This window comes from Gadus macrocephalus, chromosome 16 (assembly GCF_031168955.1).
Source record: "Gadus macrocephalus chromosome 16, ASM3116895v1".
In the NCBI taxonomy this organism is placed as follows: domain Eukaryota; kingdom Metazoa; phylum Chordata; class Actinopteri; order Gadiformes; family Gadidae; genus Gadus; species Gadus macrocephalus.
The window spans coordinates 23536860-23564656 of record NC_082397.1 but is presented as its reverse complement, the minus strand read 5'-3'; the positions used below and the strand labels follow the sequence as shown (position 1 = coordinate 23564656).

Sequence of the window (27797 nt, the reverse complement as noted above, 5' to 3'; positions counted from 1 at the left end):
TTTGTTTTCAAACAGACCAAAGTTCCTTTTCAACTTATAGGCATGGACCTGGTTGGCAAACTTGTAATGACTGATCAGGGAAATCAGTACATCTGTGTGATGGTGGACTACTTCACTAGATGGTCACAGGCCTATGCCATCAAGTCGAAATCTGCAGCCGAGGTCACACAGTGCATTCTCAAATTTGTATACCAATTTGAGGTGCCACAGAGAATACTGACTGACCAAGGCAGAGAATTTGTCAACCAAGTATGTATTTTTATCGCTATTTTAGCAAATATTTGAACTTTCAAATTACTGTTTTATTTTTTCAATGTTACAGTGGGGTTAATTTGTTCTCTGCACCATTCATACAGATCAACACCGAAGTGTGCCAAATTTTGGGGATAAGGAGGAGTCTCTGTGCCCCATACCACCCCCAGACGAATGGGTTGGTGGAGAGATTAAATGGCACTATACAGAGGTTAAGAGATGCATTTTACAACTACATCAATTGACAAAATTACCTTGTTAAAAATCGAAGAAACAGCATTTAACATACTCATATAAAAGGGTAACATTAAACTTTTTTCAACTATCTAGAGCTCTGGGGAAGCTCACAAGAGAAAAACCCAACAAATGGGATAGATACCTGGACGCTGTGATGTTTGGTTTGCGCACCAAAAAGCAGCTCACAACCCGCTTCTCTCCATTTTACCTGATGTTTGGGAGAGAAGCCAGGTATCCATCTCAGGTGCAGGAAAACTATAAGGTTAGTTGGAATGTTTATATATATTCTCTTCAAAAAACTATTTTGAACAATTAGTGAATGACGTTACATAGTTATGAACTGTAATCAAATTAAATAAGCAATTTTGTTTTTTACAGGTCGATGGGTCCTTTGAGGAGCAGTTCAATGAAGAGGAGGTGGCCATGGACATCGAGCGACAGGACAAAATTGTCAACATTGTCCAGCAAAAAGTGGAGAAGGTTCAGGAGAGAACCAGAGGGAGACTGCAATCCCTGAAAAAAAGAGCAAGCTTTAAGGTGGGGGACATGGTGTGGAGGAAGAATGTCCGTAGCCTGCAGCGGAAAGGGGGAAAGCTGGATCCGGAGTTTCTTGGGCCGTTCACAGTGGTGAACATTGAAGAGAAAAGTGTTGACCTTGTGGATAGTTCAGGAAAATCTATCCACAAGGTCAACACTGATCACCTGAAGCTGCACACTACCCCAACCCCAAGAATTCCTCGGAGGTTGAAAGTTCCCCCAGTCTCTTCCATTACCTCCACTCCACCTGCTGCCACCTCCACTCCACCTGCTGCCACCTCCACTCCACCTGCTGCCACCTCCACTCCACCTGCTGCCACCTCCACTCCACCTGCTGCCACCTCCACTCCACCTGCCACCTCCACTCCACCTGCTGCCACCTCCACTCCACCTGCTGCCACCTCCACTCCACCTGCTGCCACCTCCACTCCACCTGCCACCTCCACTCCACCTGCCACCTCCACTCCACCTGCTGCCACCTCCACTCCACCTGCTGCCACCTCCACTTCAGAGAAATGTATGTAACGCTATGAAGCTCACTCTGATATTCTAAACTTGTATGTAAATGTTCAACCTTAAAAGTTCAGGTAACTCAAACAAAACAGCTGTTCAGGAGAGAAGATATTGAATCGATTTGATAATTATAACATTTTCTTTTCTTCATGTAAGATGTTACAGAGGCTTGGGACGGCAAAAATGTTCATGTTCTGCTGTCCAGAATCGGACCATACAAGCTGTTTTATTGGGACATCTGTAGACAACTCCGGGTCAGGAACTTGAGAGTGAGGTAAGCTTCAGTATTTTATTCTCCTTTAGTTAACTCATATAACAAAGAAATCTCCAAATGCTAGTACACCATAAGTTAACTGACTTCATTTTCAAATGGATTTGCTTTCCCCAGGTGATCAATGCCACCCTGTTCAGAATGGTCCAGAAGCACAATTGCCAAGGGGGGAAAAAGGCACTTTGCATTGATACATATGCCATGACCCAAATTTGGAACAGGAAGACTTCAATTCTAAGGGTATAGGCACAGGTTTTTACTGTTACTGTTTTACTGTTTACGATTTACTGTATATAGTGGTTGTTTTTTTAACAGTAAATTGTGTGTTATTTTAGAAGTGTGATCCTTCATTGTATGGAGTCATTCTGGGGGTAGTGAATGAGCCAAATCATTGGATACTCACAGTAAGTTAAACATTATCTTACGCTATGTATTCATATTTACATTTCCAAGGCACATCCATGATTTTATTAGGATATGTGAATGTGACACATGCACAATGTGCTTATCTACATTTCTCTAGGTCATCTTCCCCTCAGAACAGAGGAGCCTTGTGCTGGATCCACTCGGCAACGATGCCTCCAAGATCACAAGATGTCTGGAGACCACAAGGTAACAGTTGGGTTCTATGGCCTGGCCCGGCAGGCGGAATGCTGCTATTTAACCATTGGAGTATGGGTGAAACAGGTGAAGGGAATGACCTTGACTGATGGGATGATGCAGTGCAGGTGTGTGAGAACTGTGGTACTGTCCATGGTGGTGCAGGAGTGCACCTCGTGCTCTGGTGACTGGGACCTGTCCATTGTGCTGGACTGGATGTTTCAGAATTGCATAATAATTTGCTGCTTTTTGTCTACTTTTCAGAGCATTCATGAGAGCGAGGGGCTGTACGGTGTCCAGGTGGAAAGCCAACACTGTGCCACATAGCCTGCAGCAGGATTCCACTTCATGTGGAATATTTGCCATCAAAGTAAGTTTTTGAATTGCATATTTCTTTACGGAAACATGAAGCACATTTTGAAAAGGTCTCCTTTTCAACATTTAAACTCCTAGAGAGACATAAAGTTGATGAATTTTGATTAAGTTAAACTGGGCCTGTATGTTTTGAATATTCATTTATTCAAACATGTTCTTAGTATGCTGAGAAAGTCCTGGCAGAGGAGTCTCCTACTTTCCCAAACTCTGAAGGGGCAGTGGTTAATTACAGGAGGGAAATTGCTGTAGCACTTCTCAATGAGACTGGTATGTTAACCATTTTCAAACTTCTATTAACACCATGAGGATTTCAATATCATTAATTCAATGAATATAAAAAAGTCTAGAAAGTTAGTATGCATCACTTATGGTGTATTTTCCCATGGAAATAAGAAGAAAATATTATATGCAATCAATACCATATCTTAACCAGATGATCTCAGTGAGCTGTGCCACCACTGTGGAGAGGGAGAAGAAGCGCGAGGGGGGTCTCAAGACAGACCTGATGCCACTGACTGGGTAAGTTATTGTTATAACACCACCGCTTTCGAGTTCTTGGCTCAGGTTGTTTGCAGAAGGCATGATGTAAACAAGTACCAGGGAGATCTGCCTAAATTCATGTGAATTAGGGTCTGAATGTTAAACAGCAGCTGTACATGCACATGTAACATGGATGTCAATATAACTATGTCTTAAACCATGTCTTATTGACATATATACAAACCTTGCCTGTGTCTTTGCATGACTGCGTATGTTAAAACAGTCCAAAACAGTTTATATTAAGTAGATAAATGCATTAAATGAACAAAAAAATAATAAACCATGGTATAAATCAACAATATATTTATTCTTTATTCTGCTCTTTATGCCAACCTGTCTAGGGAACTGTGCAATTCCCTACGAACCATCTATTTATCTACCTGCCTCACTGACTTTCTAAGGACTTCAACTGCACTTTACCTCAGTTAGATTTACATTAGATGCATCCGTTTTAGTTCGATTTATATTAGATGTGTCAGTTTTAGTTCAATTTATATTAGATGTTAGATTTATATTAGATGCATCAGTTTTAGTTAGATATATATACAGTATGTTCGTTTTTTATCATACTGTATATATTGTTTATGTATGTTCCTTGTCCTATTTTTCTTTAAGCACCAGGGGGGAGCTCTCCCAAATTTCGAGGTTCCTGTACCTGTACCTGTACTTTGACAAATAAAGATCATTCATTCATTCAGTCTGGTACAGGAGAAGACACACATTGTACGCAGATATTTAGACTGAACTTTTTTCCCATTCAATATGACCTCGGTTTAAGATAACATAAATAAGATTTACTTTATTAATCCTGAGGGGAATTGTTGTGTTTCAGATCCAGTGTGACACCTGTGGAAGGTGGTACCACAAGGGTTGTGTTGGGAGACCTGACAGAGATCCTATGTACAGCTGTCCTGCATGCCACCAGGCTCAAATGAGTCGATGCCGTCCAAAACGGTCCAAAAAAAGAAAATGTTGATAACCATGTCACATGATTATCACGCCTTCCCGTGAGGATGGACACTGTCTTTCAGCGACCCTCACAACCATGGGTGGATTACTGCACGGGCACACCGGGCACATGCCCAGGGGCCCAAGGGCTCAGGGGGCCCCTGGGCATGTGGCTCATGGGGCCCCAGGGCCCCACAAGTTACTAACAGTGGGGCCCAGGGCCCCACTGTTAGTAACTGAAGTAGACTGAGCCACCCCACAAGTTACTAACAGTGGGGCGCAGGGCCCCACAAGTTACTAACAGTGGGGTCCAGGGCCCCACAAGTTACTAACAGTAACTGAAGTAGACTAAGCCACCCCACAAGTTACTAACAGTGGGGCCCAGGGCCCCACAAGTTACTAACAGTGGGGTCCTGGGCCCCACCGTTAGTAACTTTTAATGTTGCATTGTCAAAGCAATCAGTAGAAAAATACAAAAATTCAAGCGAAAAAAGCAATAGTAGGCCTATTACTACTGAGTAAATAAATTAATAAAAAGATCAATAGGGGGCACTATTTCAGTTTGTGAATTTGAGACCGGTCACGAACAAGACAATGTCATTTAAACATGGAGCAACAGCGAACTAAGTGGAGCGTTGAAGCAATGAATTTATTCAGTTCAGATCATTTAACAAGCCTGGAGGTGATGCAACCCCAAAAGGACTGCTACGAATTATACTCGATTGTGGACTGCAATCTATGTTTCCAAATGTGTAGGCCTATTTAGTACTATGGCTTTTTCTGACTCTGCCCGTCAGTAATTGCGAAGGGGAGCGGTCATTCTCTCTTCTGTCCAGGATAAAAAATGAACTGATGATGAAAATGTCACAAAAACGCCTCAAGGCACTTTCTCTCATGGCAATTGAGAGCGACCTTACCAATGTACTGGACTTTGATGATATCGTGGAGGATTTTGCACGGAACAGAGCCCGGAAAAAATGCATTTCATAGGTGAAATGCATTACTGTCAATTAATGTAAGGAACTGTTCGTATTGAGTTGCTTTAAGTCGTTTTTATTTGTGGTTGAAAGCTGAGCATTCGAAATTCGTTCAAATCGCCAAGAATTTCATAAATTATATATATTTTTTATCCTGTTTTGGTTCAATAAAGATGCATTTATTTGTATAATTATTGTGAGGTTGCCTTTCCTGTGCTACAAATCCTGCTGAGTTGCAGGTATAGGCCAATGACTTTATCGCCAATAAGTGTGTGGGTGCGTGTGTTTATGTTGGAAGGGGGGGGGGGGGGGGCCTGCGGAGTCCACGTGCCCAGGGGCCCGATATGTCATAATCCGTCTATGCTCACAACCCTCATCGACACCCCCCCCCCCCCCCCCTTCCCGTGAGGACGGACACTGGGGTTTCAGCGGCCCTCACAACCCCCACCACCACCCCACCCCTTTCAAGTGTGCATATTGTATATAGTTCTATTGTATATAGTTCTCTGCAAACCTATGGCATCATGCCTTCACTGTGCATATTGTATGTAGTTCTCTGCAAACCTATGGTGGCATCATGCCTTCACTGTGCATATTGTATGTAGTTCTCTGCAAACCTATGGTGGCATCATGCCTTCACTGTGCATATTGTATGTAGTTCTCTGCAAACCTATGGTGGCATCATGCCTTCAGTGTGTCTTGAACAACCACACAAGGTTGCCAATTTACAGAGGTGGGGGTAAGTCACTCATGTGCAAGTCACAAGCAAGTCTCAAGTCATAACCTTCAAGTCTCAAGCAAGTCCCAAGTCACTGTGGTGAGAATCAAGCAAGTCACAAGTCAAGTCATTGCTCATGTCAAGCAAGTCACAAGTCAAGTCATACAAAAATCTGATAATCTAACCCAGTTTCCACATTTAAAAATCGACACGTTCAACAGGTGCACTTGATGCAGGGACTGCCATAACTCTTACCTCCACCTTGAACAAAGAGGGGAGGGTGCGCCTGTTCATGGGTTCAAACTTGAACCCTCTTAATTTTTTTGCGGTATGCTGAGAACAGCCCAGTCTGACGCTCTGGCTCTGACGGTGTAATTTTACTTGAAAATTACTTGAAATCCTTATTATAACCCACTTACAGCCAATGAGTTAGAAGTAGCCTACTGACATGAAAATTAAACAAGTTAATCATCCGTGGAACGGGCAGGGCTCGAAAAACTCCAGCCAATGATTTTCAGAACCACCGAGTGGCATTGGACAGTAAGTACGTCAATCAAACGGTCGTACTGCACTCCCCCTACCCCGCTCCCCGCGAGTGTCCCCTTCGTGCGCGTGCTCAAAGCTCGTGACCCAGAGCAAGCTTCTGTTAGTTGTTATCCTGCGGTAGCTACTGGAGCTAGTTTACTAGCTAATCCACATTTTGACCTAGCACTAGAATACAACCCTAAACTCCAACCTAGCTAGCCTGGCTCACTCTCGCGCATCTGTGTTCGCGCTCGTGTGTGATTGCGCGTCCATGTACTTGGAATGGGTGGAGTCAGAGTCAGCGTTGAAGGAGAGGGGGTAGGACCATTTGAGTTGCGTGTTTTCAAAATCTGCCTGCGTATCGCAAATCACATATCCAACCTTTAATCTAACTTTAAAAAAGTCATTTCGAGTCATCTGTCTCAAGTCTAAGTCAAGTCTCAAGTCATGAAGACCAAGTCAAAGTCAAGTCGAGTCTTTTATCAGTGTTAGTCAAGCAAGTCTCAAGTCCTCAAATTTGCGACTCGAGTCTGACTCGAGCCAAGTCATGTGACTCGAGTCCCCCATGTCTGCCAATTTATATGAATTTTGTTGATGTATTTGCACTTTTAATCTTGCTGAATTCTACAAGGCAAATTAATTAATTTAAAACTTTAATGGGGCCGTTCCCCGTTCTCGCAGACATGAATAATTGTGTCCAAATACAGATATGAGGACGACAAATGACCTGAAAACATTTGGTTGGGGTTTGACTCATTTTCCCCGCATTTACAGTGTGGTCGCAGATTTCGACGGTCTGCTGTCATGAATTGTGACCCATCGGGGATTGCGACCTGCTGCTTGTGGACTCTGTGATGATCGCAAACACGAATAATTGTGTCCAAATACAGATATGAGGACGACAAATGACCTGAAAACATTTGGTAGGGGTTTGACTAATTTTCCCCGCATTTACAGTGTGGTCGCAGATTTCGACGGTCTGCTGTCATGAATTGTGACCCATCGTGGATTGCGACCTGCTGCTTGTGGACTCTGATGATCGCAAACATGAATAATTGTGTGCACATACAGATATGAGGACGACAAATGACCTGAAAACATTTGGTTGGGGTTTGACAAATTTTCCCTGCATTTATAGTGTGGGTGCAGAATTCGACGGTGCGCATACAAATAAAAACGGTGGGCATTATAACAAAAACATAAAATGTGCTTAATAAATAGGCTACATTTGATTTCATTTGCATTTCACAGACCCATAGAATGGATAAGGTGTTTAGTACGGTCAATCACCGTTGCTTCTTTCCCCATAAGACGCTACAGTCAGTAAGACGCTTTCAAGAAAGAAAGCATTGCCCTGTGTCACAAAACGAATGTACCCATTCCGAGTCTAGCTTCAAACTCGTGCATGTTGCTGAAAATGAGCAACAGCGCCCTCTGGGGTCACACTTTTCGACGGGTCGCAGAATTCGGTGTAACACCGGCACTGTCTGCGGGAGCAAGACGTTATTCAAACAAAAAATATCCCAAATCTTAAATCACATCACTCATTGTTTTATTATTTCATTACACATTTTCTTTCATTCTTAATAATAAATAAATAATATAAATACATAGCCAACTTGGGGCCTGTACTACGAAGCTCGATTAGAGGGTTAGCGAGGTATGTTGAGCTGAAAGCCTGGGTTAGCTGTACCACGAAAGTCGATCTCTTTAAGCGTCGCTGTATCACCATGGTGACTTACGCTCGCAACCAAACCTGGTCGGGAGCAGCTTTTCAGCTTAGTCTACCCGGAGATCGGCTACTTATATCGGCGTGCGCAGCTTCCTAGCCCCTCCTCCGATGATGGCGCCACCATTTGTGGGTGTTCCCGTGGACCTTGGCGCACTTATGGTACAGGCGTCTCTCCGGAGGGTTTTTCGGGACAGAACCGATCCCATGGCATTGTCCGACGATATTCTTTATGAGAGATACAGATTCTCATCAGAGGGTATTCGTTATTTGATCTTCCTTGTTGGACCGTATGTAGTCAATGCTACACAAAGAAGCCGTGCACTTACTAGCCGCGTTTACATGGACACATCTGATCGGCATAGATTTCTATGCGGAATAGAAAATGATCATATATACGCCTCATTCGGAATCCAATTATCTGTTCGGCATAGAATTCTATGCCGAATAGAAGAGGTGGTGTCCGTTTTAATCAACATGTATACACTTATTCCGAACAGATTGGGGTTTAACTTAGAGCAGCTGCAGCAGTTCGCAATTGGTCCACTGAGCTCCGTTGGTACTTTTATGCACACCGAACTTGACCGCTGTCAAGGAAAGTGGATTTATTGCCTGATTCCCGTCTTTGTTCGTAAGTAGTCCGGTAAGCGTGTCCGGTTGCTAAGCGACGGGACATGGGTGTTTATTAATGACGTGTTCGCGTATCGTAGTGTCCGCGCGCGTCCGAGATAACTGTAAATGAGTAGGCTACTACGAGTACTTTTGCAGGCTGAACGTTAAAATACTTAACTCAGAGAGACCACTCTCTCCCACCAGTCTTGGCTGCGGACTCGCATTCAAATTCCTCTTGTTTGCGGCGGAGGTGGGGGTAAATATAAAGATCGGACGTAGCTGTGCTGTCGTCCTTCTTAATTGAAGGAGCAGGCAGAGAAAAGCTCTCTCCTGCTGTGCTTTCATTAAAATCAAATTCACAATGCCAAATAGTGATAAGACGTCCATTATGTCGCCGCCGGTCCAGAGATGTGTCAGGTGTGCGCGAGAGACATAACTGACACTTTTGTCACTGCTATGTATACAGTAGGGGATCACATTTTAGGAACAGATCTATTCCGCATAGAAATCTATGCGGATCAGATGTGCCATGTAAACATGGCTAGTGTTGCGCAGTGTGTCTGTGTTTCAAGTTCGAAGGTGGCCCTGCACGTTCAACGTACATTAACCTATAGTCAAGTGCCGTGTTGTCCATTATCCCTTATATAACCGCTATGTCAGTGACACAATTAGGCCTAGGCATTTTTTATTCTACAAATTCATATTATAGCTGTGAGAATTGTTAAGAAAAATCACCATCGGCGGAAAACCAAATTATAGGCTAGATTCACCTGAAATTATTCAAATGGATGCTTACAACTTACCACATTGAATAATATTTGTGTATTTATTTTTGACTTGGCCCCATGTTCGTTGGAGCAAACATGGGGCCCACATATATGGGGGTAAAAGGGATGATGATACATAATATTATTTAGACAATATGCAGAATCTTTTCAGTTACGAATTAACACGGTCGGCTATTTTTTGCCAGCACGCCACCCTAGCGATATTATGGGCAACCGTGTTCCCCTTGGCTGTGATTTGAACTTTGAATTCCTCGTAGGAGTTCATAATAATACACTGCTCGCCTTGGATGAAATACACCACTCTCGCGCTATTTATTTTGCATAAGGGTGAGTCAAATGACGCGAGAAACGCCCCTTTTATGTGAACGCGCATTGAACCTAAAGCGGAAAACCTGGTTCAAATAATTGAATCTAAAGTGAGCGTCGTGGTACCATTTAACTCTGATTGCGAGTTGCGGCTCTGTCGAGCCAGGTTTTCCCAAGAAAGCCTGGGTATGTTCAGCGAGGTTCGTGGTATACCCCCTGGTGTTGCAAAACAAATTCTGGTGGTGCTATGGCAACATCCTGGTGCCGCGCCACTTCTCAGAGGTCTTCTCAGGTAATAAAATATCGTTGATAAGAGATGGATGTAAGAAAATTATTTGGGAAGAAAAGGGCAGAGCAAGAACAAGAGGTGGAGAGTGTGGCATCATCTCCCGCAACCCGTGATGAGAACACTTCGAACAGCTCAGGTTCGTGAAAAGCAAGAGGTTTGTGTAAAGCGTAATTGGCTGAAAACGAGGGAGGCATCTGATTGACTACAGAGTTCCTGGTTGAAAAAAATGCATTTGTGAATCCAGCCACGTCAGGAGACTCTCAAAAATCCACTTATAAATACAGACCAGTTCACACACAAAGTTCACAAATAAAGCGTCTTGTTAATTGAAGTTTAACAGTTCGTATATAAAAGTAACAACATCCAAATACATTTTTGATTAAAATTGCAAATATTTTTTTAATTCATATATTGATGGATTTATATCACATTTATTTAAAACAAGCCACATTTGGGTGTGGATCAGAAATGTGTTTGTGAAACTTATTTTTGTTTAGGGCTTTATTTTACATTTATACATACCGATATCCATTTGTGGGTGCATTGAAATGTATTTGTGAGAAGAGAGTAATTTATATATAAATCACAAAATACATTTGTGCATCCTTCTCTGTGCATTCATTATTAATGAGACTGTTCTGACCCCATACGCTTGAGCCTCCGTCTTTTTAAAGGCGAGCAGAACACCGAGTGCTCGTTTTACACCGAACGCAAGTTTTAGCCACTGGGGGACCATAGGCAGGCTAGGGGAACTCATATTTGTGTTAGAAAACCTCATGAAGTGCGATTTTCATGCCACGGGACCATTAACGGTTTTATATGACAAAATGAACGACCTGCCAAAAACATAGTCTTACCTGGGAGTGTTCTGCCATCGACACCCGCGCAGGTAAGAACGCACTCGCACACACCACAGCGACACACGCGCAGGTAAGAACACACACGCACGCGCACACACTGCAGCGACACTCGCCCATAACGTCTTAGCTCGGAGACTGTGGGCGTAGCGGACGCGGGGTACGCGGGGGTCCCCCCCATTTCCCGTATCTGTGCCCTCTGTCCCCTGCACTTTTTACAGCCATTACAACCATTCAATTAATTTCTAACACGTGGAAACGCGTTTTTCCGAGCCGCCTTTGAACGCACCATGCGCAGGTGGAACCAGGTGACAAACACCGCTGTCATGTTGTGATTTCAATCACACAGACGTTGATTCAGATCTCAGTTTCAAGCATGTTCAGCAAACCAGCAGCTGCCAAGAGGCCAAAAACTTTACATTGTTTTTTCCAAACAAACCGTTTAAGTTGAGTAATGCTGTTGCATGTTGTTCAGTTAAATGATGACTGACTAATAGATGTCAATATATCAAGTTAAGATAGTTAACAATTGTTAACCGTTACCTACGTATGTTAAATCGCTTGCTAGGTGCAGAGATTATAGTAACTAGTTACATTTACTTGAGTAACTTTTTTGATAAATTGTACTCAAGAGTTGTTTTACTGCAAAATAATTTTTTACTTATATTATTCTAAAGTAACAATACTCCTACTTGACTACAAGTTTTGGCTACTCTCCCACCTAGGAATAAACCCACTCCTCGCATTTCTACACAGAACTTGGCCATACCATTTGTCTTAGTCTTGATTAATTTTGCACATCTGTGCTGTCATAGTTGACGACGGCAAAGGTAAAATAGCTACATACATGTCGATATGTTATTATCGACATGATCGACAGTTAAATTAAATGAAGTGGCTTATTACCCTGTCACTTCCACTCCATTTTGGTGCTGGTAATTTGAAACAGGAATGGTGTTTTGCTGAATTGATCGTGTTCAGTGTTGTCATTTGGCACTTCATTATCTGGTTACTTACCCTGTAGATGCTCGAGGGTCATTCTGTGTCAACTCAACCAGAGTTTGGCAGCTTTAGATTTTAACTTTAGATTTTGATAGTACATAATTTTAAAGAACTAAAGTCGTTCCCCTGGTGCTGTGCTGTTTGTGGTTATGTAGCCACTAAGGAGAGTTGCAACTGAATGCGAGAGGATGATAAATCACTCAATAGACCTCTGAACAATTCGTCCCCCTCACTTCTGAAATAATGGCTACGCCCCTGATGTCGGCCATAACGTCTTAGCTCACCCATAATGTCTGTTCACACCAAACGCGACAGGATCCCATACAAAGTGAACGTATAGACGCGTTTCGGGCGAATTTTTCGCGAGAGAAAACCGGCGACAAGTTTTGATTTGTCGCGCCACACTTTTGCCGTACACAGGCGAGCGCGTTCTCGAGAATTTGTCGCGCGAAAAATTCGCTCGAGTTCACATATTTGAACTTTGACGCAAATTTTGCGCGATGACAGCCAATCAGCGTGATGACAGCCAATCAGCGTTCAACAGCGTGCCCACTGAGTCACATGTGTAACGTAACAGCCAATCAGCGTTCAACCGTCAAACTCAGTGCAGTGCAGTCCGGGGTGAACTGCAGCATGGAGGAGAAAGTGAATGTTGCCGTTTGCGACGCCCTGAGCTCTATATATAATATAATCAGGGTTTCCCCCAGCACTATCTTGTTAAGGCGGCCGCCTTAACAAGACTAGGGCCCCGCCTTGACTACCAATGTATTGAAAAAAAATGGCATTCGTAATACTCAGGTAATACTGTTTACAACATTAGTCGTGCCAATAAAGTTTTTTGAGTGTAATTGAGACGGGGACATCTGGTGGTTGAATATATTGTTGCATAGTCTATCATAGTCACCTGTCAATCTACCGCCAGTGACGTGCGGTGAGGTCAGTGAGTGGGTAGGCACTGAGTTCTGAAAGCCAGATTTCTCTAAACCTATATATTGTTAAATCAAAAACAATAAACAACAAACAGGCACGCACGGCCGATTTCAAATAAGTTCCTCCCTTTCACACACACACACACACACACACACACACACACACACACACGGGACGTATATGAAATGTCACGACGGTGACTTCAGGTTTGCCCGTAGCCTACTGTAGTTTGGACTAAATGATTAAACATCGCATCCATCGACTTAACGGACCCCTCCCTCACACCGAGGGCCGAAAAAACGTAAGGCAACAAGTCAAACCTTTGCAGATTCAAACTACCGGTACTACTTCTATTCAACTTAAAAATAAAAGACAGCATTCATCATTATGTAGGACTACAGCATAACTGATGGCAACTCCACTCCATAAACTTTATCTTAATAGATAAAGTACCAGTAGCATATGCCCCATGGACCTGTCCAGCATCAGAATGTAACCATTTATCCACATTGCAGAGCATAGGTTTGTCCGTCAGTAACAATGAAAACACAACTGCTCAATTGAATATAAAATGCAGAATGGATTGCACTCGGTATCAATTCATCCAACTTTATTATTAAATAAAACCCAAAAAAGTTTCTGACTCACCAATCTGACTCCCTGGCTGTAGAAATAAGCAATACGATAGTAATCCAGTGACCTCCAGTCTGAAATATCTGCGGGCACGGACACGGCAGCTGCAATGTTGACTTAAAAATCCGCGGCGGTAACGCAACGTGAATGAGCATAGCCAACGTAATGACGTTGGCCTAAGCTGCGTAAATGTCTAGTAATATCTCGATTTTAATTGGTCCATGAATGATATGTAACGTAAAGGCTTATGTGGCATACCATTTACGTAAAAAAGGCACAAAGAATTATGCTTATTTGTGTACATTTTAAATCATACAGAATCAGGTGCGCATGCGCACCTGATTGCCGTCCACAATGAATAGGTGGTTAATTTGAACGGAATCCGACATCACAAACTGTCATCTTCCACAAACTGTCAATCAACCATCAGCTTGATTTTTCTTAAAAACCGGCTTAAAGCAACAAGGTAAGATCATTATTAACCTTAACTCTCATAAATTCAAGAATACTCTTAAATTCAAGAATAAACTTAACTTTACGTTCGAATTTAAAAAATGTTGAAAACATAGGCTACAGTTATTGAAACCGTACCTGTGCACATGGTTTTATCTTGCAATAGGCCAATATAGCCTAGCTCAATGGATGGCAAAAGACAGCCCAAAATTTTGGGCTTCTTTATGCAAAGAAGCAGGCCAACTTCGCCGTCGTCGGAACCACCTCCTCCGCCTCCCCCCCCACCCACGGATCCACAGCAATCCTCTAAACACAGAGTTAGTGGATGGAACACGGAGTGGGCTATGGACCAAAAATACGCCAGTTGGCTGTATCATACCGAACACGGTGAGTTTTATTTATTTATTATTAATTAATTAATATTTTGATTATAACATTGTAGGGCTTATTAAATCACGAGTCAATGCGTCAGGATGACGCAATACCTAGGGATGTTCTGCAGAATATGTAGATCTAACCGTCAATCAGCAACACGCGGCCCTACTCAAAGGCCATTCATAGAAATCCCATGCACGAACTATAGACGTGATGCCTTGGATCAGCACATGACGTCCAAGAACCACTCTGCATGTGTGGCCATCACAGCCAAAACCAGCAAAAGTAAGTGTTTCTAAATGATAAATGAATTAACAAACTAAGAATATTTTATTTATTTTATAATAATAATTATTATTATTATTAATAATTTATTATACAACTTATTGAATATTTCTTAATTAGGTCTGTCAATCAGTGAGGCATTTCAACCGATTGTCAACATGGAGCATGAGGCCATAATTGGTGGTTTTAAATGCCTTTACTGGCTTGTCAAGCACGAGATTGCACACCACACCAACTACCCTGCATTGCTTGATCTGGCAGACCTTCTAGGTTGCGAATATTTTTCCAAATTGAGGGTAAGATTTTTCATTATGAATGTATTATGACTGATGACTGAGTATGAATGTAGTTATGACATACTTTTGGTAAAATTAACTGTTAAGGCACAATTTTTTTTCTTCTAGATTGATCAAAGAACAAACTACAGGTCCCACAAAATTGTGGACGACATGCTGCAGATTTTGGCCGAAGTGGTGGACAAGCCCATTTCAGCAGCAATCAAAACCTCAAAGGCTGTAGGCCTGGAAATAGATGAGTCCACAGACATTTCAGTCTTAAAACAACTGGACATTCATGTCAGGTAGAGTAGTTGTCACCTCTTAAGCGCCTTGTGATGTCCTCTCTGTGTAATAAAAACAGGATCAAATTTAATGATGTCATACACATTTCAGGTATACTGACAAAGAAGGGCAGCTCTTCTGCCAGTTCCTGGATCTGGTATCCATACCAGATGGCATGGCAAGAACCATTGCCGAGGCAGTGAAGGAGGTCATTATAGAAAAGGGAATTCCTCAGGATCGGATTTATGGCCTTGGCACGGACGGAGCAGCAGTCATGACCGGTAGAGTGAATGAATGAAGAAAATTTACTTTGAATTTAATGTTGACTATAATGAACAAGTTTGCCTTAATCTATAACTTTTAATGTTTTTAATTTAGGAAAACATAATGGCACAGCCAAATTACTGGCCGACACCTGGCCAGGATTAGTGACAGTGCATTGTGCTGCTCATCGCCTCGCCCTCGCTTGCAAGGATGCTGCAGATGGAGTGCCCTACATGAAGACCTTCAGAAAGCACCTGCAAGATCTTCATCTTTATTTTAGGAATAGTGCAAACCGCACTAATGCCCTCAAAGCAGCTGCCAGTGTTCTCCAAGTAGCCGCCCTCAAAGTGACAGTAAGAGAAACAACTTAACATCGAGTTCCTTATAGCAATATGCATTTAAATGATTCTCCCATTAATCACCTCACATTGCCATCCCCAGGAGGTTAAGGACACTAGCTGGCTGTCTCAAGAAAAGGCCATTTCCAATCTGCAACGGAATCTGCCTGCAGTGCTTGCAACACTTGCGGAGGAGGCAGATCTAAAGAAGGACCCGGTGGCAAGAGGGTTATACACATACTGTGCAACGTACAGATTTGTTGCAGCTGTACATCTCCAGGCTGACATCCTGCCCCACCTGGCCCGGCTCTCCAAATTATTCCAAAAAGAAAATGTGAACTTCATGGCAATTAAGAACCATGTAAGTTGTCATGTTTTTTCAACTGATGTTTATTTCAATTTCTTAATAATTGCATGTCAGTTAGTCATTAAAAATAAAATTATGTTTGATTTGCATGTGTTTTTAGGTTCCTGTCACAATTGAGACACTGAGGCAAATAAAGGCAGCAGGTGACAAGCAACCTGAGGGCTCCTTTTTGGCTCAGGTCAATGAAAAGGTCAACAACCTTAACATTGACGCAGAGGAAGAGAGGGTGAGACGTGACAGAGGTCAGCCCACATCCACCGGGAGGTTTTGGACAAAGTTTCAGAACGAGGTAAGCTCAACGATGAATATATAGAATATTTTTTGAAATATATCTATCATTAATGATTATTTTCTCACGTCCACTGTTTAATAGGTCATGGACCCCTACATCGACCGTCTCGTGGAACACCTGGAGCTGAGGTTCCAGCAAGTGAGCATTCTGGGTGCCTTCAACGCTCTGGGACCACCAGGTCCACAAGCTGACGAGGGTCAGGCCATCTCGGACCTTAAGATGTTGGCGAAGCAGTTTCAGGTCATTCAAGAGACACCACTGCTCCATGAGTGGCAAAGCTTCAAAGTGCTTGTGACTACTGGAATATTAAAAGTGAGTATTTAAAACCTATTAAGTTGTTTGTATATGTTAATGCATATCAGTCAGACATTGACCAATTGTTTTCATCCATCAGGACAAATCCCAACTGGAAATAATGAAGGCAATGACATCTCAGTATGATGAGCTACATCAGCTGTATCCAAACCTGTCCCTCCTGTCAGCGATCGCGCTCACGATACCAGTGGCAAGTGTCAATTGTGAGCGAGATTTTTCTGCCATGAATAGGGTAAGCCCATCATCTTCTCACTATCTTAGTTCAAAATTTTAAATATTAAATATACAACATTGACTTCATTCACTCTATGTGTAGATAAAGACAGACCTGCGAAACAGGCTGCAGGGCAAGAGTCTTACAGCCTGCATGAAGATCAGCATCAATGGCCCACCAGTGTCTAAGTTCAATTACAGCAGGGCGCTGGAACTGTTCTTTGCACAGCCACGCAGAATTGCATGCACTGATGCCTCTTGTCAGCTGTGCCGCAAATAAGATCCAAAAAAGGAACTGTAAATAGTTGAATTTGCATACAAAAGTTAAGTGTATTGTCCATTATTTGTATTTAATTTGCACTTTTCTTTAATTTTATTTTGTAGTGTCTGCATGTTTGCACAACATTTGTACCTACTGTTGTTTATTTATATGGAAATAAACAGTCGTTTATTTCATTCATGCGTACTGGCATCTTTGAGCAAAATACCCCCACCGAACAACACCACCGACTGCTTACCACCTTGACTGAGACATTTACTGGGGGAAACACTGATAATAATATATAATATAATATTTGTATGCATAATATCACGGCCAAAGCTCTGTGCGCCTCCGGATGGCCGTAGCGCGGGGAGCTCTCATAGGGATTGGGCTTCTCGGGGTTTGTTTACCGGCGTTGCTATGTTTCCGGTCTTGTGTGTTCCAACGGTTTATTAGGTAGGCCTATCTAATAAATCTCTGTCTATTCTATACTTCACTGCCTCTTCCGTTGTCATTACAATATTATGAATATACTGCGTCGGCTCCTCCGACGTCTCTCCCTCTTCCACAAAAGGTAAAGACATGCAATGGTGGATATTAGGGATGCAAATTATCGAGTAATTCATTAATCGATAGTTGTTTCACCTTATCGATCGATGATCGATTAATTGATAAGCGGCAATTCTTCTGAGAAGCAGAATTTCCTTCTGAATGTGACACATTTAGGTGGTAATTCAACAAAGTCGTTTAGTTGTACTTTAAAATACTTCCACATATTGTGTATTTGGCGTCTTTGTCGTCATTAACCAACTTAAAGTGGCTCCATACTGCACTCCGTTTTGCCCTCTTCATCGTATCAGTGTCCCGCTTTTCGTTTGTCTTGTCCTGCTTCGCTTGTGTTCCCGCTTGTGTTCCCGCGTGTGCGTCAAGTACGTCTGGCGTCAAGCGCGCCCTCACGTGGACGGTTGGGGAATTACGGGTTAAAAATGCGATTAATTGCAAGTAATTTATTTTAATCGAGTAATCTCTTATCGACAATTAATCGATAATCGATTAATTGTTTGCATCCCTAGTGGATATCTTGTTGTGGCGCGACAAATTCGACAACTTGCACAGCGACGGATTATGATAATAATAATAATAAATTTAATTTAGAGGCGCCTTTCAAGACACCCAAGGTCACCTTACAGAGCATATAGTCATCATTCAAAACTATGTAAAACAGACTAGGAATAAAAGGAAAACAGAGGTTAAACATGAAGAATAATAATAATTAATAACACTCAAAGACGCCTAAAGTGAAGGGGGGACCTCACTAACCACCACCAATATGTAGCACCCACTTGGGTGATGCACGGCAGCCAATCGGTGCCAGAACGCTCACTACACACCAGCTTGAGGTGGAGAGTTAGGGATGAGGTGGAGAGTGAGGGAAAAGAACATTTAAACACTATCGACCATATTTAAACACTATCGATCATATTTAAACAATATCGACCACATGTAAACACTATCGCCCACATTTAAACACTATCACCCACATTTAAACACTATGGACCACATGTAAACCCTATCGACCACATTTAAACACTAACGCCCACATTTAAACACTATCGCCCACATTTAAACACTATGGACCACATTTAAACACTATGGACCACATGTAAACCCTATCGACCACATGTAACCCAACCCTATTGTTGATAATAATCAACAAAATTTCGGCGATGGTGTGAACACACAGTTAGCTCGGCGAGTGTATCGCTGCCTTTGTATTGACGTACGGTGGGTGCGCGTGCGTGTGTGTGCCTGCATGTGTGTGCGCTTCCGTGTATGTTTCGCTGCCTTTGTCTTGACGTGCGGTGTGTGTGCGTTTCCATGTATGTCTGTGCGCATGTGCGGTGTGTGCATGCGGTGTGTATGTGCGTGCTTGCAGTGTATGTATGCGTTTGCGCGTGCTGTGTGTGAATGTGTGAGCTGCAGGCTGTATGCACATGCGCACATGAGTAACTGGAGCGACAGGCCTGCTGTTATAGTAGTAATGTATAACTAATATAACTATAATTTTAATGAATAGAAACATCAAACATTTCTAGAACCATTTCCAAACCATTATGACGGACCAGGCATGAGATGAAACAACAACAATGACCTACCACAGCTATCTTTTCATCGTTGCTGCTTCACTTTTGAACGCAGCAATGATGTGACACGTACTCCATTAGGTGTCTGCATGAAAAGCATCCACAAATCTCTAATATCCACCACTTACAATTGTAGTTTGCACATTCAAATTGCATTTCAGCTAATTAATTCTCTTATACAAGTGCAGCCTCTAACCCCAATCCAAAATTGGTTAAAAGAGGCTGCTGCATTTCTTGCCAAATTAAAATGTAAATGGTTGATTTAACGAGTCAGTGTAATTGGGCACCATAGCCAGTGGCGAGCCAAGTATTTGGAAAGTGGGACACAGCCAGCGAGAAGGAGGGAATCCTAAAGGGCATAATGAGTCCACGAGGAGACCGGGGGTCCGTCTCATAACAGGAAGTGACATGGGGTTATTTGCGCCCTCGTTCCTTAAAACACAACGATTCAAGATCCGTGTTGTTGGACCCGGACCCCACAGGCACCGTGGAGTCAACCATGTAAGGGTCGCAATAAGGGCAGGACAAGCAGGTCGCTTCTGGTCTCTCCATCCAGGCAATGAAATGACCAATCAGCCTTCAGTTATACTGGTGTTACGTGTCAATCATTACTGAGTTCAGAGGGGAAGGAGATGAACCAGCTGGCAAATGAGTCATCTCATTAGAACATCCGTGAACACACACACACACACACACACACACACACACACACACACACACACACACACACACACACACACACACAGAAATCTAACATATATTAAGTGTTGATTGCTACCATTTCAATTTAAAGGAAAAATACACAGACACAAACACACACCTCAATTCAACTCATGACACAATGGTATGATAGCAGATTAACCTTCAAACAAAACAAAAAACCTTTGTATTGTGTTGCGCTTCTATCAACGGATCGAAGGAGTCTGGCAGGAAGTTTATAAGCCCGACAGTGTGATCTCTAAACCACCAAGGTGACTCCCCTGGCTGTTACAAGTTGGTGATTGACAGCTCAAAGCATCAATATTGGTTATCTCTCTGGGTAATAAGTTATGAGGGCAGCCGATTGAGCAGCAGGGTCTGATGGTATCTCCATGCTGCTCATTACCGGCTCCCAGGAGGAGGGCGGTCGGCCGACATAAGAGATCACACGTGTGGGGCTGCTGGAGTTTGTGTTGCGGCACGATTTTTGGTTGTTTCGTGTCCTCGGATAACAAGGTGGTAGCACCAGAGCGGCACATAATGGAATAATTTAAACTTGTATTTGTTGCCAATCATGGAAATCCGGCTGCCGTTAATATAGTTTTCCTTTGCTACTTTCCACATGACCTTAGGCAGTATCTGCCAATCCACTTGAAGAAAGCAGCCTCTCGTTCTCCCTCCTCTGCCATCTCCTCCCCCCTCTCGTCTCCTCCCCGTCCCGTGTACATCCCCTCTTGTCTTTGTCTGTCTCTCCTCTGCACTGCTCTTAGTCCATACACTTTCACATACGACTCCTTCCCCTTGGCCAGAGGCTGCCATGTTTCCTGCAGCCACGATACCGTGAAACAAGCTCAGTACAGCTGGCTTTGAGATGTCAGTTAGAAAATAGGACCTTAATGTGTACTTGTGCGCGCACATGACCTTCCATTGTACTAATTTCTAGAGATGAGTAAGGCAAAATAAGCTGCTCCAAATGCCCCAATTTTAACACTGAGACTCCTAGATAGGGGTTAACCAGAGTGTGACTGCACGGCTGAAAGAGGTAGGCATGTCTGTGAGGAGAGGACAGAGAGAGGGTGTGTGTGTGTGTGTGTGTGTGTGTGTGTGTGTGTGTGTGTGTGTGTGTGTGTGTGTGTGTGTGTGTGTGTGTGTGTGTGTGTGTCAAGCCTCGTAACGATAACTCATAACAATGCTATTTGCCAACGCTTGTAACTTAGAAAAAATACAAAGCAATCTCTTTGCAAACATGATTACACACGGGAAACTATACCAAAGGTGTAACATGCTTAAAGCTATAATGGAGGTTCACGTCTCGTAAAATGTAACAGTTCTGTTACCGACGAATATGTGCTAACTAGCAGCTCTCGTGCAGGGTACTGCATTATATGGCCAGCCGGACATAGCACATGATATAGGCTAAACTCTGAGGGAAATCTGAGGAGTCGAAAAGCGGTTTATGATATAAATAAACAAGAACCTGGATCGGGGATTTAGCCTGTATCTGGGGGACGAGAAAGACGAACAGCAAAACCGCCATGGAAACAAAGGTATTTGGTAGCGAGTACCCTCACACCCCAGCAAGCAAGCAAGCTAGAAACATACAGGGCTCAAAACAAAATGGTAGAGCAAAAATTTTTACAGAGACTAATCAACATCAAGAAAGCCTCAAGGACAAAGTTCACCCAAGGGTACTTACAATTTTAAAAGCAACACGGCCAAGTCAGCGTCTTCTTTTTTTTCCAGTACTCACTATTCCTGAAAAGCTCGCCCAACGTTTACTCTATCTGGCCTCTCTGTCGGTCAGTCTCCCTTTTCTCTTCTTCTGTTCCTCTGACATTGGGTTTCTCTGTCTCATTTTAGTCGGCTGATCCATGATGAATGTAACATTCCCTTCGCTATTTGTGTTTCGAGCCGGTTCCGTGTTTGTGGGTCTGTAATGCCGTAAAGCAATTTGTTAGTTCGCGAGACCCGAGGCTCCTCCTCTTGCATGTTCCCTTTAACCGCCAAGATGCGCTAGGGGGAGTCGAAACAGTGACCAATTGAACCAAAAAGTAGGGATGCACCGAATATTCCGCCACCGAAAATGTTCGGCGAAAAATAGAAAACGTTCAGTATTAAATAAATATTTTGTATCAAATTTGTAATTGATTTTTTTATTGAAAAGCAAGACAAAAAAGTTTATAAAGGACATTTACTATTTTGATTTATGCCATGGTTTAAAATTAGAGCAAAATGTATGAAAAACAGCAAAAGCCACATTCGGTATTCGGTTTCGGCTTTCGGCCAACTGTTTCAGTATATATTCGGTTTTGGTTTCGGCCAAGAATTTTCATTTCGGTGCATCCCTACCAAAAAAGTAATAGAACCATCACTATGACTCTTAACCTGTTATATTAAGGTAGCCGAAGAAGTTACATAGTTCCCCTTTAAAGAATATAACGGCCAGATTTTTCTTGCTTCTTCCTGCTTGTTCTTGCTTAATGGATCTAGTAGACGCGTGGAGTGTATTTGCATAACCGCAATCTGATTGGCCGACGGATCCACCGCTGCCTGAAAAGTTGAAAATTTCTCAATTTTTTTCATCCGTATGGACGGATGGACCCACAATGGACTTTGCGAGCTCCCCATGCAAAGTCAATGAGATCCGTCAACTGACGGAGGTAGTGTGAATGAGCCCGTATCGGCAGCAGCAGCGAGCCCGGTCACTTGTGTGCAGAGATCTAGAGAGTTGTGGTCAGACTGGACGCACTGAGCCGGCCGCCTGGTGACGTTTACAACTCAATGATTCATCACAGAAACGGTGTCTCGCACCCTGGTCCAAAGTTAGAGGGCTGTGGAGGACGAGTGATGGGGTTGGGGGAAAAAGTTAAATTGAAAAAGGGGGGAAAAAGGAGGTGCCAGGAATTGGGGGAGCAGAGGGGAGGAGAGCAGCGGTAGGAGAGAGTTTGGCACCTTAGAGACTCTGTGGCTGGGTTGAGCCCGGGTCAACGGCTCTCACTCTGGCTTCTTTTTATCGCTGACACTTTCTCACAGTCACACTCTTCCCCCCCCCCTCCCCACACACACACGCACACAGGCAGACTCTCTCCCCCATCTCTGTCTCGCTCTTCCTACCTCTCTTCCTCCCTCTCTATCTCTCCCTCACTAACTCTCTCTCTCTCCCTCTTTATGTTGCACTCCCTCTATCTCACTCCAACCCAGTCGCCAAGAAAAAACGTTGACGGTGTACGTTTCCATGAACACTGGATACGTAGCATTTCAACGTAAAAAATAGCGTGTTATACCTACAGTATCCACGCGTGCCGCTGTGGAGGCGGGTTTCGGGGTTTGGGTTTCACGGCTTTCGCGGCAAATTGTGGACACGATTGTTTAGGGGGGGGGGGGAGGTAAGACTGTTGTTGACCGGGGAGGGGGGGGGGACACACGTTTGTTGAGGGGGGGGACGACGACACGATTGTAGGGGGGGGGGGGTAACACGTTAGTTGAGGGGGGGGGGGAGACACGTTTGTAGGGGGGGGGGCACGCTCGACAACGAGAGTTGGTTTTTATTGAACGCTCGACAACGAGAGTTGGTTTTTATTGAACGAGACTTCAACACGGAACAGCTGCACGAAATGATGGTCACGTGGCTCTAAATTAACACCCGCCAACCCACCAAATGCGGGTGAAAATTCATTTTGGCGTGTATTAAAAAAAACTCACTAGCCGGCTTGGCCGGTGATAAATGAGTAACTTTACCATCTATTTCGCGGGACGCGTGAGCACGGTTTCTATGGGAACGCATCCGTCGAGGCTGCCGTACTAGGGGAGGGGGCGTAGGTCACTCTTGGGTTGGAAAAAACGATAGACGCCGGTACAAATACAAATACAGACACAAACACAAACAAGATGTGGCGATGGTTGGGACAGCCGGCCATCAAGAGAAAGGATATTCCTACCAAAGAGGTAGGGGAGGAGGAGGATATTGGACCTCGTTGGTCGTGAGTGGCTCGTGTATGATCACGAAAACAGCGTAATGTTCTGTCAGGATTGCCGAATGTATGCTAAAGAAAAACACAAAACGAATAATTTCGTGGTAGGAACCAATAATTTCAAAGTAGAAGCAGTAAAGGATCATGAGAGTGCCCGAAGTCATCAGGAGAGCCTGAGGACGAAAACCGCCAAGACGTGTCGTATCGAAGAGAGTGAAGCTGGAAGGAGCCTTGCCTTAATGAAGACGTCCGAGTTCGAGAAGATGGAGCTACTTTTTCGCAATGCCCACGCCATCGGGAAAAAAGGCAGGCCTTTCACCGACTTCGCATGGATGTGTGAGTAAGTGGATTAACTTTATTATTTACATGTTTCAGACTCATTACATTTTATACGGTATATTGACAGTACTATTTTAGTAACTATTTTAAAGTTCAGCCTCACACTTTATCAGTCACATAACATGCAAAGGTTTAACATGAATATATCATGTGGCCACCACGATTGCCCTAATACAAGCATTTTTATATATGTGTTTTTGGTTATTATTTATTTCAGGGTTGATAGAAAGAAAGGCTTGAAGATAGGAGAGACATACACAAATGACTATCAGGCAAAAGAGTTCATTCACTACATAGCGGAGGATGTGAGGAGAAAGATGAGGGCAAGATTGTCAGATGTCAAGTTCATCTCTGTCATGTCAGACGGATCCCTGGACAGTGCAGTGATTGAAGAAGAGATGGTCTATGCCAGGAGTGCCAGTGAGGGGAAGATCAAAGTTGATTTTGTCGGGATAAAAGCTGTTTCAAAGCCAGATGCTACAAGCATAGCTGAAGCTGTGTGTAATGTAATGGAGAGTGAAGTCAGCACTGATTGGAAGAGCAAGCTGGTGGCCATCACCACAGATGGAGCAGCTGTAATGACAGGAGTCAACAATGGTGTAGTTACCAAGCTGCGTGCAGACCGATCGTATGTGCTGGGGATCCATTGCATGGCCCATAGACTTGAGCTCGCCTTTTCAGATGCAGTGAGGAAAAATGTGATGGCCAAGAAGGTTGAGGACCTATTGAGTGGACTCTACACCTTGTATCACAAGAGTGGAGTAAACAGGGCCAGCCTAAAGCAACACTTCGGGGAGCTCCACATGAAGGCTTTGATGCCAACCAGAGTAGGTGGAACCAGGTGGCTGCCACATCTCCTCAAAGCACTAGACCATTTCCTCAGGGGCTATGCTGCTGTTGTACGCCACTTACAGGAAAAGGTATGATAATTTATAGCCTACTAAAACCAACAGTGTAGGTGGATAATTTAATATTTGTGCCTTGCTTAATACATTTACATGTCAAACACATGTCTGTCAGTGATATAAACAGGTAGGAGACACAATACAAGCCAAGAATTGCATTGGAAAAACAAAATAAATATGAGACTAAAATCATATTTGCATAATAATTTGGAATTCAGTGTAAATGTTGTCTGTGATTTAATGCTGTTGTTTTGTTTGTAGGCCCAGGAGGAGACCACTGTCAGTGTTCAGAGGGCAAAGGCCAAGGGCTTCCTTAACATAGCAAAGGATGGCGGAGTCCTACGGTTTTGCTGTCTTCTCCATGACATCATCTTTCAATTGAGCAACCTTTCCAAGTCACTGCAGAAGTCAGCAGTAACCCTGGCTGAGGCTCATAGCTGCCTGTCCTCCACTCAGGCTGTCATAGAAAAGTACAAGTCAAGGTATAGAATAGAATACTTTTTTTCATTCTGCCCATGAGACATGAAAAGAACAAAATGCAGAACTCAGGTCTCGGTATAATGATAAATAAAAACAATAAATACTAATTAAAATCACCATCTAAAATATGGTGAGTATGTATTATGTATATGTATGTATAAGATATGTATCATATGTCATACAATTCATTATTTGATTTTAGGTTGTGTTAGTGTGTTTTCACACTTTTTTCACAATATGTATGTAAAGATAGATAATTAATCAAACCCATCCATTCATCTCTGCACAACTGTAGACCCGGGCCTAAGCTGAGAGCAGCACTGGAGACGGACATCTATGAGGGAGTCCTTCTGAAACCGACAAAGCCTGACCAGCATGACAAGTCCAAGAATGATCTCATAGATGCCATGTGCCAGTGCATCACTTCTAGGTTTGCCGATGTAAACAGTGGTGTCCTGAAGGCAATGCGACTGATAAATTTCCAGTGCTGGCCAGAGACAGACACAAGTGCAGGTCAGTAATAATTAAAATGTAATGAACAAATATATTCCCATTTTATGTTTTAAGACAACTCCTTAAAGCTGCAGTCTGTAGTTTGGAGAAAAAAGTGGACTTAGCCAGAAAATTTGAATGAGTACAGCCTCCAGGTCCCTCCTCCTTCCTCTCTACTGTGCTGCAGCTCTGCTTTCTAAGACCCTCTCCACAGATATAAATATAACAAATATAACACAAAAATAGTTATAGGCTGCAGCTTTAACTTTGTATCAATGTTTTTCCCCTTTGTTCTCAGATTTTGGTGATGATGATGTAGACCAGGTTATTAGTCACTTCCGACCTCTTCTACTGACAGCTGGAGTGGATATTGACTTGATTCCAGATCAATGGACCATTCTGAAAACACAACTTTACACTGCAGGTTTCAGCCAAGGTACTGTTGAATGAAGTTTAAGAAAATGAAGTCTGATGTGACTCTTTAACAATAGTCTTGAGTAGGTCATTTGTTAAAGGTACAATCCAAATGTGATGCCATCTTTTACTAACTAAATTTGCATTTGTTTTCCATGTGCTTGAAAGTCACTGAAAGTGCATACCGTAACATCTCATTTTGTATTGTCTGTCTGACCCTGCAACAGGGACCATTGAGAAGACATGGCCTGCAGTAAACAGAATGCTGCGCCATGAGTGTCCTGATGTCCTACACCTGTTTGATGCCCTGCTCACCATTCCGACAAGTACAGCTGACTGTGAGAGGGGGTTTAGTGTCATGAAGCAGGTTAAGAGTGACTGGCGCTCAAGCCTGAAAGGGGAGACACTAGCTGACCTTTTGAAAACACAGTTGTGCTCACCGGACATCAAAGACTTCGACCCACGCAAAGCCATAGAAATCTGGCATGGTGACAGTGTGCGCACACGCCGGCCACACTTTGTGAGGAAGAAAAATGGAACTGATGTAGATGGGGGCTCTGAGTCAGAGTCCTCAAAGAGCTCTGCCTCTGATGATGTTTAACCTGTCTCTTTGTACATAATACATTTGTGTAATTTTGTACATTATCTGCACTAAAACATGTTTAGAGTTGTTTAAAGTTTTAAGTTGTTAAACACTGGCCCCAGCCCCACCTTCTGGCGGTTAGGATTTAATTTTAATTGGATATACATTCCCAACTTCACTGTAAGATGAATTTAAAGCTTTAGTTAATAAAATGATCAAATGAATTCAGTGGCTCTCATAATCTGTCTTTTTTGCACGGGAAAAAATGTGGCTAGTGGAAATTCTGATTGGCTGGTAACTTCAGAAACTTACCAGCCACATTGGCTGGTGATCAAAAAAGTTAATTTAGAGCCCTCACTCTCGGTGACGGTGTCGACAACAATGAACACACGAACAATGTTAATAGA

At 43.1% G+C, this 27797-nt stretch overlaps 1 protein-coding gene across 1 annotated transcript; it reads left to right on the top strand.

Annotated features, from left to right (window-relative positions):
• The first annotated feature begins 24188 nt into the window (after positions 1-24188).
• LOC132474672 (zinc finger protein 862-like) lies at positions 24189-27505 on the top strand. The gene is made up of 5 exons (XM_060075499.1): positions 24189-24513; positions 25683-25903; positions 26197-26414; positions 26692-26829; positions 27035-27505. Exons 1-5 carry the CDS (start codon positions 24460-24462, stop codon positions 27406-27408), a joined length of 1005 nt encoding a protein of 334 aa, XP_059931482.1. The 5' UTR covers positions 24189-24459; the 3' UTR covers positions 27409-27505.
• The last annotated feature ends 292 nt before the right edge of the window (positions 27506-27797 follow it).